This window comes from Mercenaria mercenaria, chromosome 11 (assembly GCF_021730395.1).
Source record: "Mercenaria mercenaria strain notata chromosome 11, MADL_Memer_1, whole genome shotgun sequence".
Taxonomy (NCBI): Eukaryota; Metazoa; Mollusca; class Bivalvia; order Venerida; family Veneridae; genus Mercenaria; species Mercenaria mercenaria.
In genome coordinates, this window is record NC_069371.1 from 52,975,724 (window position 1) to 52,988,868 (window position 13,145).

At 34.7% G+C, this 13,145-nt stretch overlaps 1 protein-coding gene across 8 annotated transcripts in view; it reads left to right on the forward strand.

Annotated features, from left to right (window-relative positions):
• The window catches only part of LOC123531444 (protein cordon-bleu-like), a 93,116-nt gene that overhangs the window by 25,912 nt on the left and 54,059 nt on the right, over window positions 1-13,145 (forward strand). Inside the window, exon 1 of one of the 8 annotated variants that reach the window (XM_053517451.1) lies at window positions 3,046-3,193. The exons of 5 other annotated variants lie outside the window; for them this stretch is intronic. Coding sequence is in view for 2 of the 3 variants with exons in the window: in XM_053517445.1 (XP_053373420.1) it covers window positions 9,100-9,122 (23 nt within the window). In the remaining variant the exon portion in view is untranslated. Of the gene's footprint in view, window positions 1-3,045; window positions 3,194-8,794; window positions 9,123-9,236; window positions 9,439-13,145 lie in introns of those variants that run through there. 2 more of the 8 variants (XM_053517445.1, XM_053517446.1) reach the window with 2 other exon arrangements.

Here is a 13,145-nt window from a genome sequence, read left to right on the forward strand (position 1 = left end):
TCGGTGCCTTTGTATTAACATCAAAGCAGTGACATACATTATCACCAGTTTTGAGATCATTTCATATGAGTTTCCTTTTTATTGTCAAGCCCGCTTGCAGATGCAAAGACATAGTTGTCCAAATGGATGTTTGGTGTATGTGCGACTGTGCATCCAGATTTATTTGTCTGGACCATATCTTTTAACATGCATGCTACAATCTTGTTTATATTTGGCATGAATATTAACATCAGTGAGACGGAGTGTCGTGCGCAGACCTCAGGTTTCTATCTCAAGGGTCAAGGTCATAGTTAGGGGTCAAAGGGCAGGCTTGGCATGTTCAGATCTTGTCCGGCCCATAACTTTGACATGCATTGAGGAATCTTGTTTATATTTGGCATGAATGTTAACCTCCTTGAGACGGAGTGTCATGTTCCTATATCAAAGGTTAAGGTCATAGTTGGGGGTCAAAGGTCATGTTAGATCTTGTCTGGCCAATAACTTTGACCTGCATTGAGGAATCTTGTTTATATTTGGCATGAATGTTAAACTCAATGAGATTGAGTGTCTTGTGCAAACCCCAGGTTCCTATCTCAAAGGTCAAGGTCACAGTTAGTGGTCAAAGGGCAGGCTTGACATGTTGCCCGTGGGCATCTATTTATGCTATATTGCCCAAAAATTTGGATCCAAAATTGGCGCATATATGAAAGCCCTAGCTGATTCCGAGGCATCAGTTTGGTTTTGGTTCAAGTTTGTTTTGTTTGTGAAAAACTGGCCTGAACAAATAGCATTTTATTCATTTGAAAAAATTCAATTGAAATTGAAAGGCATTGCTCCTTTGATATATTAAGGTAACCTGTTATTGTTAGGCACTAACAGCCTTCACAGAAACATTAATCTCAACAATTGTTTGTATATCTGCTGCTGCTGTATTAATTTATATGTTCAGGTTTTGCTGTCTGGGCTGTTGCATTGATATACTGAGAATGATATTATATAAATTGATTTTACGTTTGTACATGCAATATAACTATGGAAACGTTTAATGTAGAAAATTGAGTTTATTGTAAAATGCTACAGTGTTAAATGAAAGTAGAAATAAGCTAGTGTTTCTATCAGTTAAGCAGTGTTGTACAGAAGATCTGCTAGGGTAAATAATGTAAGTAAGTGTTTTAAATCGCTTATAATGTAATAGTTATCAATGACTGGCATCAGTCAGTTATGGTCATTTTGGAATCAAAGATGGTCTCTGTGGATTAAGCAGTATTGATCAGTGATGATCAATGTGGATTAAAATATGTTTATCAGTCATGCTGACTGTGCAATAAATAATAATCACTGTGGAATCAGTCACAGTTGCTGTGGATGGAAATGTGTCAATCAATGATGGCCACTGGAATCTGTCGTGGTCACGTTAGAATCAGTTATGGTCACTGTGAAATCTGTGAGGGTCACTGTAGATGGAAAAGTGTCAATCATCGATGGTCACTGCGGAATCGGTCATGGTTACTATGGATGGAAAAATGTCAGTCTGTAATGGTCTCTGCGGAATTAAATCAACAGCAGCCAGCCACTGTCACCAGGAAACAGTCATAGTCACTGTTTATGGAAAAGTGTCAGTCTGCAATGGTCAATGTGGAATGTACAATGTTTGTTACATGGAAATGTTACACTAACGATGGAAAAGTAATGTAAGTAAGTCACTGCAAAGGTCACTGTGGATGGAAATGTATTTAATTGTCATGGTCAATAAGGGTAAAAAATATTGGTTTAAAAATGGCTGCTGTTGGTGTAAAAGTGGTCACTGTGGAATCAGTGATGGTTACTTTAGATGGAAATACGCTTATCTGTGATGGTCAGCATGGATGAAAATATATTGATCAATGGTGGTCACTGTGGATGGAAATGTATTTAATTGTCATGGTCAATAAGGGTAGAAAATATTGGTTTAAAAATGGCTGCTGTTGGTGTAAAAGTGGTCACTGTGGAATCAGTGATGGTTACTTTAGATGGAAATACGCTTATCTGTGATGGTCAGCATGGATGAAAATATATTGATCAATGGTGGTCACTGTGGATGGAAATGTATTTAATTGTCATGGTCAATAAGGGTAGAAAATATTGGTTTAAAAATGGCTGCTGTTGGTGTAAAAGTGGTCACTGTGGAATCAGTGATGGTTACTTTAGATGGAAATACGCTTATCTGTGATGGTCAGCATGGATGAAAATATATTGATCAGTCATGGTGGTCACTGTGGATGGAAATATACTATTTAGTTATAAGTGTATTTATTAGTGATGTTTAGTGGGGATGTTTGAAATATATGCAAGGTATAACACCAGTATGGCAGTTCTTGCAAGAGACAAACCATTGGACATGTTGTGTGCAAGACACAAATCTGACAGACCATTGAACATGTGACCAAGATGTTGTGCTTCCAGATTAAGTTATCAAGAGAAATAATATTTTTTACAATCTTACATTCATAATGAAATTCAGCTGAACAAATAATTGTAAAGGCAGAATTTCAGAAAAGTATAGTACAATAGTTCTCTTATTTGTATTTGTAAAGTATGTTTATCAAATTTATACTTATGCTAAAATAATACTATTTTGAGCAAATGGGATAGGAAAATCAAAGTTCCTGTGAAAATCTAACATGACTATTAAGCAATCAGCAGACACAACTGTATATATCCAGATGTTAAAAGTTTCAAACAAACCCATTACTTGACTAAAATCTGATTAACCACCTTTAAAGTGCCACAAATATTTTTTTTTAAAAATCAGAATTGACAATCATTGCTTGCAGTACAAATATTGAAATTTATGATTTAAGAAACACTTATTCATTGCAATTCAAAACGGCACCAAGGGCGTGTCGTGCACTTACCTCATTTCTTATTGATCATGCTTATTCGAGTGCATAATGCAGGATTTCCAATATTTTTGGTATGTGTTTGTTTTAAATATAGATGTGACAGTTGTATATAGATATCGAAAATGTCTTAAAGTATTTCTACTTTATAAACATGTAATTGCCCTCTGGCCTATACTAGTAAACACACACCTGAAAACTTCTTTAAAGTAAATAATACCTTATATGGATATACCTGCAAATAATCAATGATAAGTGAAGTGTTAAAAGTGTTAAAGATCTAGTGTATTTATTTAACTTCAAATTATTGTTGGATTAGAATTTTAAACATGAATGTAAGCATATTATATATTTTATTTTTATGTAATATTATTTTAAATGAAATTTAACTATTTGTTAGCATGCTATAATGACTGCATTATTGGCATCAAGTTTCATACACAACCTTACATTAGTGAGATAAGATCTACATTTTTCTGTCTGTGTATGAATGTACATTTTTGTGCATGTTTGGGTAGAATAGAAGTTGATATGAACACCCAAATTTGGTGTGAAATCAATCAACAAGGACATTCAAATAAATTATGCCCCCCTTCGAAGAAGGAGGGGTATATTGTTTTGCAGATGTCTGTCAGTCGGTCGGCCGGTCGGTATGTAGACCAATCCATTTCCGGATGATAACTCAAGAATGCTTGGGCCTAGGATCATGTTTGTCTGTACACTTATCTGTTCTGTCAGTCCATCTGTCTGTACATTCATCTGACCTGTCTGTACATTTATCTGTTCTGTCTGTACACATCTGTTCTGTCTGTACATTTATCTGACCTGTCTGTACATTTATCTGTTCTTTGTGTACACTTATCTGTTCTGTCAGTACATTTATCTGTTTTGTCTGTACATCTGTCTATACACTTATCTGTTCTGTCTGTACATTTATCTGTTCTGTCTGTATATCTGTCTGTACATTTATCTGTTCTGTCTGTACACTAATCTGTTCTGTCTGTACATTTATCTGTTCTGTATGTACATCTGTCTGTACATTTATCTGTTCTGTATGTACATCTGTCTGTACATTTATCTGTTCTGTCTGTACATTTATCTGTTCTGTCTGTATATCTGTCTGTACATTTATCTGTTCTGTCTGTACATCTGTCTGTACATTTATCTGTTCTGTCTGTACACTAATCTGTTCTGGCTGTACATTTATCTGTTCTGTATGTACATCTGTCTGTACATTTATCTGTTCTGTCTGTACATTTATCTGTTCTGTCTGTATATCTGTCTGTACATTTATCTGTTCTGTCTGTACACTTATCTGTTCTGTCAGTACATCTGTCTGTACATTTATCTGTTCTGTGTGTACACTTATCTGTTCTGTCTGTACTTTTGTCTGTTCTGTCTGTACTCTTATATGTTCTGTCAGTACATCTGTCTGTACATTTATCTGACCTGTCTGTACATTTGTCTGTTCTGTCAGTACATCTGTCTGTACATTTATCTGACCTGTCTGTACACTTATCTGTTCTGTCAGTACATTTATCTGACCTGTCTGTACATTTATCTGTTCTGTCTGTACACTTACCTGTTCTGTCAGTACATCTGTCTGTACATTTATCTGCCCTCTCTGTACATGTGTCTGTCTTGTCTGTATGTTTCTCAGTTCTGTCTGCACATTTCTCTTTTCTGTCTGTACATTTGTTTAATAGAAATTTTCATCTGTATGATACAGTTGCATTCAAAACCCTAAGTTGATTTATTAATTTGCCTGATTAGCTCAGTAGGATTGCAGTGTCATGAGGTCCATCCCCGAGTGAGGCATTTGTTCTGTTGTAAAGATTGATAAAAGATATGATTTTTCATTTTTTCTCCACCTCTGATTCATGTTAAAAAGTTGGCAATTACTTGCAGAGAACAGGTTAGTACTGGGGCAGAATCCAGGAACACCGGTTAGGTTAACTGCTCGCTGTTACATATTTATAAACTGAAATACTGTTGAAAAACTGCACTAAACCCAAAACAAACAAACAAACAAATTAATTAGTTTATCAGATACATTGAGGCCAATTAACTTCTTTCTGTTGTATATGAATAGTACATGCAAAATGTCCAAAATTCCTTGTTAGCTTCAGTAGGTTACAATAGTTTGTTTGGGAAGCATAGTGAAATGGACTACTGAAAGCAGTTGAAACATAAATTGTGAGAAACCAAAGACAAACAGTTCAGTGAAGATGGCACCAGGAACAGTTGCAATTGTTTCATCTAATGGGCATGTTTTTTCTTTGACAAGTTGGAGCACTGCAATGGTCCAGTGGTGACACCCTGAACAGTTAAACCTGGGGCCGTGAGTTTGATGTCTAGCTCCTTAAGCTATATTAATTTCAAGTTTTTGGATGTGATTTTAAATTAAGAACCTGTGTAAGTACCTGCCTTTCACCTTATATGATACCCAGGCAAAGCTTCTGAAGTTAGAGAATCCTCTTGCACTGTCCTCTACCCGCTTCAAGAGTTGCCGATATGGGCAACCACTGGAGACAATGCACAAATTGACAAGTTGATTTTCTGATAGCGTTTATGGAGGAACAAAAAGCGAGATGTAGTACTTCCTATTGACGGTTTCACACTGATAGTGTTACTTTGTTTTCAAGTGGATTTGTTTAATAGAGGGAAATATTTGTCTAATCTCTACTGAAAACATCACAATGTCCCTAAGTCCTCCACTCATAAACCCTACTTATAAAATAAGATTGATTGTTGTAATACTCTTCATCAAAAAGAAGTAATATTGGTTTATTGACATATTGTTTGATCAAGTGGTCCAAGTTTTTATTGTTTAAAAGGTTAAGTTGTTTCGCTGGCAAAAAAGTGATCGATGCTTAACTTATTGAATTGCCAACAAAAGAAATAGTTTCTGGTGTTTTACATCTAACTGTGTGGCAGCTGATTTTTAATTACTTTTTACACTGTACAAAAAATAATTGTAGGTCATATGAAATGTATTTTATTGGAAACAGATCTTAGAAAAACCTGCAGTAATGCAAAAATGAAGGATTGGATTTGATTCAGTTTATTGATACCTGTGGAATAATTGCAGTGAATGTAGGATAGGAACTATACAGACTTTCCGTGTTTTTATGATTTTTTCTCAAGAGGCAAGGACAAGTTTGTGTAGATGGTTTAGTAAAACGTTCAGGATATAGAAGGGAATTTCTTAAATTGAAAGAACTCAAAGCAGGATAGAAATGACCTTGATGTGCTGTTTTATACAGAAGACTGTTAGGAACTTTATTGGAAGAAAGGGTGGGTGGGCATTGAACTCCTGACATCAGGTTTTATAGTCCAGTGTCTAACTGTTTGGTAACATGCAGACCTAATATAATAGATTATCTAAATTATAGGTAGTTTCAATGAATAAAAATGGGTTTTTAATTATGTCTCCCCCAGGAGACATATCGTTTTTGCCCTGTCCGTCCGTCCTTCCATCCGTCCGTCCGTACGTCACACTTCATTTCCGAGCAATAACTGGAGAACCATTTGACCTAGAACCTTCAAACTTCATAGGGTTGTAGGGCTGCTGGAGTAGACGACCCCTATTGTTTTTGGGGTCACTCCGTCAAAGGTCAAGGTCACAGGGGCCCGAACATTGAAAACCATTTCCGATCAATAACTAGAGAACCACTTGACCCAGAACATTGAAACTTCATAGGATGATTGTACATGCAAAGTAGATGATCCCTATCGATTTTGGGGTCACTCCATTAAAGGTCAAGGTCACAGGGGTCCGAACATTGAAAACCATTTCCGGTAAGTAACTTGAGAACCACTTGACCCAGAATGTTGAAACTTCATAGGATGATTGGTCATGAAGAGTAGATGACCCCTATTGATTTTGGGGTCACTCCGTCAAAGGTCAAGGTCACAGGGGCCTGAACATGGAAAACCATTTTCGATCAATAACTTGAGAACCACTTGACCCAGAATGTTGAAACTTCATAGGATGATTGTACATGCAAAGTAGATGACCCCTATCGATTTTGGGGTCACTCCATTAAAGGTCAAGGTCACAGGGGCCTGAACATTGAAAACCATTTCCAGTCAGTAACTTGAGAACCACTTGACCCAGAATGATGAAACTTCATAGGATGATTGGTCATGCAGAGTAGATGACCCCTAACGATTTTAGGATCACTCTGTTAAAGGTCAAGGCCACAGGGGCCTGAACATGGAAAACCATTTTCAATCAATAACTTGAGAACCTCTCGACCCAGAATGTTGAAACTTCATAGGATGATTGTTCATGCAGAGTAAATGACCCCTATTGTTTTTGGGGTCACTCCATTAAAGGTCAAGGTTACAGGGGCCTGAACATTGATAACCATTTCCGGTCAGTAACTTGAGAACCACTTGACCCAGAATGATGAAACTTCATAGGATGATTGGTCATGCAGAGTAGATGACCCCTATTGATTTTGGGGTCAGTCTATTAAAGGTCAAGGTCACAGTGGCCTGTTCATGTAAAATCATTTTTTGGAAATAACTTGAGAACCACTTGACCTACAATGTTGAAACTTAATAGGATGATTGGACATGCAGAGTAGATGACCCCTATTTATTTTGAGGTCACTTGATCAAAGGTCAAGGTCACAGAAGCCTGAACAGTGACTTGAGAACCACTAGGCCAAGTGTTGAAATTTAGCGGGATGATTGGACATGCCAAGTAGATGATCCCTATTGCAGCCAACCATCAGTGTCTCTTTGAATTTCGCTCCTGACCCCTATTGACTTCTTGCCTATAGGACTTTGCATTGGGGGAGACATGCGCTTTTTTACAAAAGCATTTTCTAGTTTAATTTATTTTTTTTACTACAAAAATGAACAGATATTATATCATTCATTCATTCATTTTATTGGCAAATCGGTAAAATACATTACCTTTGGCCATTTACAAAATTATTTGACAAATATGGCCAAGACAATTAACATAAACGTGAATACAACATAAGTTACAATACATATAAATTCAATTCCTAAGGATAATGTCACAACTAAAAAAAGAAAAATCAATTCAAGAAGCAGTTACATGGTCAAGAGATCAACTGATTGTTGTACAGAAAAGCGATGCCTTAATTAGTAAAGGTCACAGTGAAGGTCACAATTATTACCCTTTCATCTTGACATAGTAATTTGTTTTTCACACCCAAACATCTGCATTGTAAAAGAAAGAAAATAGGACTAAATTAATAAATTGTCATAACATTGGCCAAAGGGCTGTAACTATTGGAATGTTACATGTACTTCATTGCCTGTCTTTAATTAACATGTGTGACATTCCACTATTGTATTGTCATCAGTATTTCTCCTTATTTTCTTGTTTCATCATTTTAACAGGTGATCAATACATTTATTATTTTTGTGGTTTTGCAAAAATGAGAGAGGAACATTTTGGTTAATACAGGAAGAAATGTGTATATTTACAATTACTAATTGTAATTGAACTGAAGTATGTGTAATTGGATCATCCTAAAAGGAAGTGATTAAGGGATTTTTAAACACCTTACTTATGCAGTGTTAAATGGGAGTTGAATATTTCATCGAAAAACATACATGTTAAAAAACATATGGAACTGTTATGATCGAAAGAGAAAAGTTCGCACCCAAAAATTAAGTGAATTTTTTTTTATAAAATAATCTTTAAAAAGAAACTGTGAGACTTCTTTACTCGACAGTATCTTTTTACTGTAATACAGCAAGATTGTAAGACTTTGTGCAAATCGGAGATAGATCTTATTTAAATTCAGCTTTTATGAATATAAAATATTTTAACTTGAATTATAATTGAAAGTTCATGGCCGAGATTTTTGTAGTGATAATGGGCTATTAAAGATATGATATTGGTAGATAGTACATGTTGATTGAACGTGATAGCTTACACTACAATCGGTGTATTTATGCTTTTCAAATATAAATACACCCAAAAATGCCGATTTTATTGTGTTTCTAAGCTCTACAACTTCTTGATCAAAGAGATAATGGATAGAAAATGCGTGATTGTATTTTCTGACAAAAAAACGACAATTTTTACAACAGTGATATTTTATCTTTATTGTGTACACATATAGACAGTTTCGATGCATTTTGGACTTCTAGTTTGTATTTATTGAAAAAGAACGTAACAGGTGTTGAAATTTGTGAAATTTTCTACGAGGATTTTTCAGTGTTTTTACTTGTAACGCTCTGATGCACGATGTTGAAATGGACGAAAAACAGGTGAGTGACATGTGAAGCGTTGTAACTTGTAACGCTGGTGAATTTTTAATTTTAACCTAAACGTATACAACAGTCACCGTTTAATGTCCATGTTTATCATGTTTTTATGACACAAGATTTTACAGGAATTTGTATGAAGAGGTTTTTATGAAGCAATCATTCAAAGGACATTAATTGACTTAGTTGCTTTTTGAAGGGTTTTTTATATGCTCATTCAGTTTGTATGAGAAATTTTCGGACCTCTTCAAACTCTTCAAACTTTCGCAAATTTGTAAATAGCTGGGAGATCATTCAATATGGGTGGAAAAAAGAAAAGGTTGGTAGAAATGTTCAATTTTTTTTTTTCAATTCGATAACCTTAATTTTGTATATGGATGATTAGTAATCATTTTGAATTGAAAAGCTGTTTTAAATAACAGGTGTTGTAGTTTTCAGGTTTTATTCATATTCACTGTAGTGCTAAGGTTGTCTTCTGGAAGGTAGTGTAGGCTTAAATCATTGCAGCTTTACAGAAAATCATTTCAACTTAACTGAAGGTGTTGCTTTTAATGTGACTTTGTCAAATGTTTCTCAGGAATATTTGCAATGAGGTTCCAGGGACCCTTAACATTATCATTTTCTGAGGTTCCTTACGAAAATTTGTGAGTACTCAAGATTATCTATTGTATTTGGGAGGGACAGGGTCTGAGGACCCTTAAGGTCATAATGTTTTCTTAAGGTTGGTGCAAAATTTCTTGCCCATGATATTAAATGATATTACAGTATCTGTTCCGTCTGTTATTCACCAACTACTTTACCTAATTAAGGAGGTAGGTTACCTTGTTACAAGGGTAAATTCAAATTAGTTTAACCGCAGCATTTGTTTGTATTTCGTGTAATATGAAGTTTTACCTGCTACAATCTCAATTTCGTTTGTCTCTGTCCCTTCAAATTCAATTTTTATCCAGGTTTAAAGAACATGACCCTCTAAAGGTATTTCATATTGAAAGAAGAAGGAAAATACGGATATTTAACACTTTTCGGAGTATTATAGTTTCATTGATATCCGTAGAAGTCTGCATAATTGATAATTTTACTAGTATGCACGTTAGCTTTCTAATATAAGCTTTAAATGTATATGTCGCGGGGCTCGTGTTTCCATGGTAACGCATTTTCTCTCATTTTTAAACAACTATGTATAAAAATATGTGTTTTCGACGGCTTAAGTGGCATTCTGTTAATGACCAACATGGAATATTTGGGAAATATTATAAGCAAAATACCAAGCTCTTTACATGGTACCCTATTTTTCTTAAAGTTTACAGTAACCATGGCAACAGAGATGTTAAAATAGCTTATATCTTGCTTTTTGTCGTAATTTCTTATAAAAAATATTGAATAAGATTATCTTTCTAGTTAATGTAGCTTTAAAACATATTATTTCTGTCGTAAGTTATATTTTCTTGTTATTTGCATTGATTCAAACAAATTTCACAGCTTAGAATACATACGGCAGTACCCCTCGTCTGGCATTTTTCATGGAAAAATCGTTCAGCATGCTGCTATTATTCTCATGGATATTGTTGAAATGAAAATAAAAAGCCGAAGCTGTGTTTCTTAAATAGACCAGTGTGTTTCCATGGTAACGCATTTTCTCTCATTTTTAAACAACTATGTATAAAAATATGTGTTTTCGACGGCTTAAGTGGCATTCTGTTAATGACCAACATGGAATATTTGGGAAATATTATAAGCAAAATACCAAGCTCTTTACATGGTACCCTATTTTTCTTAAAGTTTACAGTAACCATGGCAACAGAGATGTTAAAATAGCTTATATCTTGCTTTTTGTCGTAATTTCTTATAAAAAATATTGAATAAGATTATCTTTCTAGTTAATGTAGCTTTAAAACATATTATTTCTGTCGTAAGTTATATTTTGTTGTTATTTGCATTGATTCGAACAAATTTCACAGCTTAGAATACATACGGCAGTACCCCTCGTCTGGCATTTTTCATGGAAAAATCGTTCAGCATGCTGCTATTATTCTCATGGATATTGTTGAAATGAAAATAAAAAGCCGAAGCTGTGTTTCTTAAATAGACCAGTGTCAACGCTTTTGAATTTTACATTTAGATACATAGGTCACGGGCTTCGTTTCCATGGTAACATCAATTAAATTCAAGGAACCACATTTTTCTACTGAAATTTGAACAATTTTAGATCTTAGTTTTAGTATATACGTAACAAATTATCAACGGAACCTGAAAAACAGGTATTACAAATCAAACTGCTAGATTTTTTATTTGAAAAGGCCGTTACAAGTAACCTTTCATCCAAATATATTCCAAATAACATTGGTTACCATTATCCATTTTCTTACAATCCGCATAACGTTTCAATATAACTACATAAAAGAAGCAAAATATTGATGATTATTCAGAGCAAAAGATTCATAACAAATATTTCAGCAAATATTTGTTATTTGAAGATAGTTAAAATAAAGAAAATGCACAGAATTACGTACTTTCAAGATAAAAGCTATTAATTTTGCGCGGTAACTGACACGTAACGTCATGACATCAATGACGTCATTTTAAGGCAACATTGTTTTGAAGCGTTTCTGCGGCAATTGATTCATTATTTATACATTATTAAACCATAAAGTATCAGATCGGAGGCAGGTTCATGATTGGTTTTCAGGAGAATGAATATACAAACACATTTAATTTGTCGTAAACGTCGTCGTAAATCGTCACGTTAGCTTCCGGTTGGACATGCGCACATACAAATATGAAGGTAACCTACCTCCTTAAGTAATTTATTTAATTAACGTAGAAATCTGCACTCCCAGCTGTGAAAGGATTGTATTTAGTTGCCTGTTTGACAAAATGTACAATACAAATTATTTGAGCCACGCCATGAGAAAACCAACACAGTGTGTTTGCGACCAGCATGGATCCAGACCAGCTTGCACATCCGCGCAGTCTGGATCCATACTGTTCGCTAATGGTATCTCTAATTGCAATAGGCTTTGAAAGCGAACAGCATGGATCTTGCCCAGACTGCGCGGATGCGCAGGCTGGTCTGGATCCATGCTGGTCGTAAACGCACTATGTTGGTTTTCTCATTGCGCGGCTCATTTTTACTTTCAGTTGTTGAAGAATTTTCATTATTTCCGCAGTTATATTGGAATAAAAAAAAACTGTTAGGAGAGGACTATAACTTACATACAGAAAATCCCTGCAGAATTTTCTTTTTGCAAGTTAAGATATGTTAAAACTTGTGTTTACAGATTTTCCCAAAGTTATTATCTCTGATGCTTGTGGACTAATTGGTGAAAGCAGAACCAAGACTCCAATTAAATATCTAAAATCTAGTAGTTACTTTTCATTAGATCTTGCTGTATAAGAACTGGACCTATAGTCAGTGAAAAAACTGAACATGGTTAAAGTTCAACAACTGTTGCATAATATTTCAACAAAATAATGCTGCTTTTAATATACATGTTTGTTAAAAAATCTTAGTTCCCAAAGGAGAATATCTAATTTTCACACAATGCCATGGATATGCTATATAAAAGAATAAATTTGGATGCAGCTTTATTTCATTCAGAGTTACTGCCCTTTGCTGTTGTCACCAAACTTCATTTGTTGTGTACTGTTTTTGTTTTCTTTGCTTGTATTAGTCTGGCTACCGACTAGATAATCGTTTTTATTATAGAAAAAAAAAAAAATTCTTTAAAAATTTCTGACTTCATCAGTCTTGGCTCTGATTATCTACCGTCTGTTTTGAGAAGACAAGGGACATAATTATATAAAATTTGAATAGCCTCAGGAGTTATCTCCTTTGAACAAAACATATGGTCTGAACACAGACTATGCTTGTATTTGTGAAACACTGTGTACAGCACATCGTAGATTTGAAATATTTTATTGAAAAAAAAAAAACGCAGCTTCATTTTTGTCAGATTGTTGGATTAACACTTGAAGAAACTAAGAGGCATTGAAAGAAAGCAGTCAAGTATATACATGTAGAACACT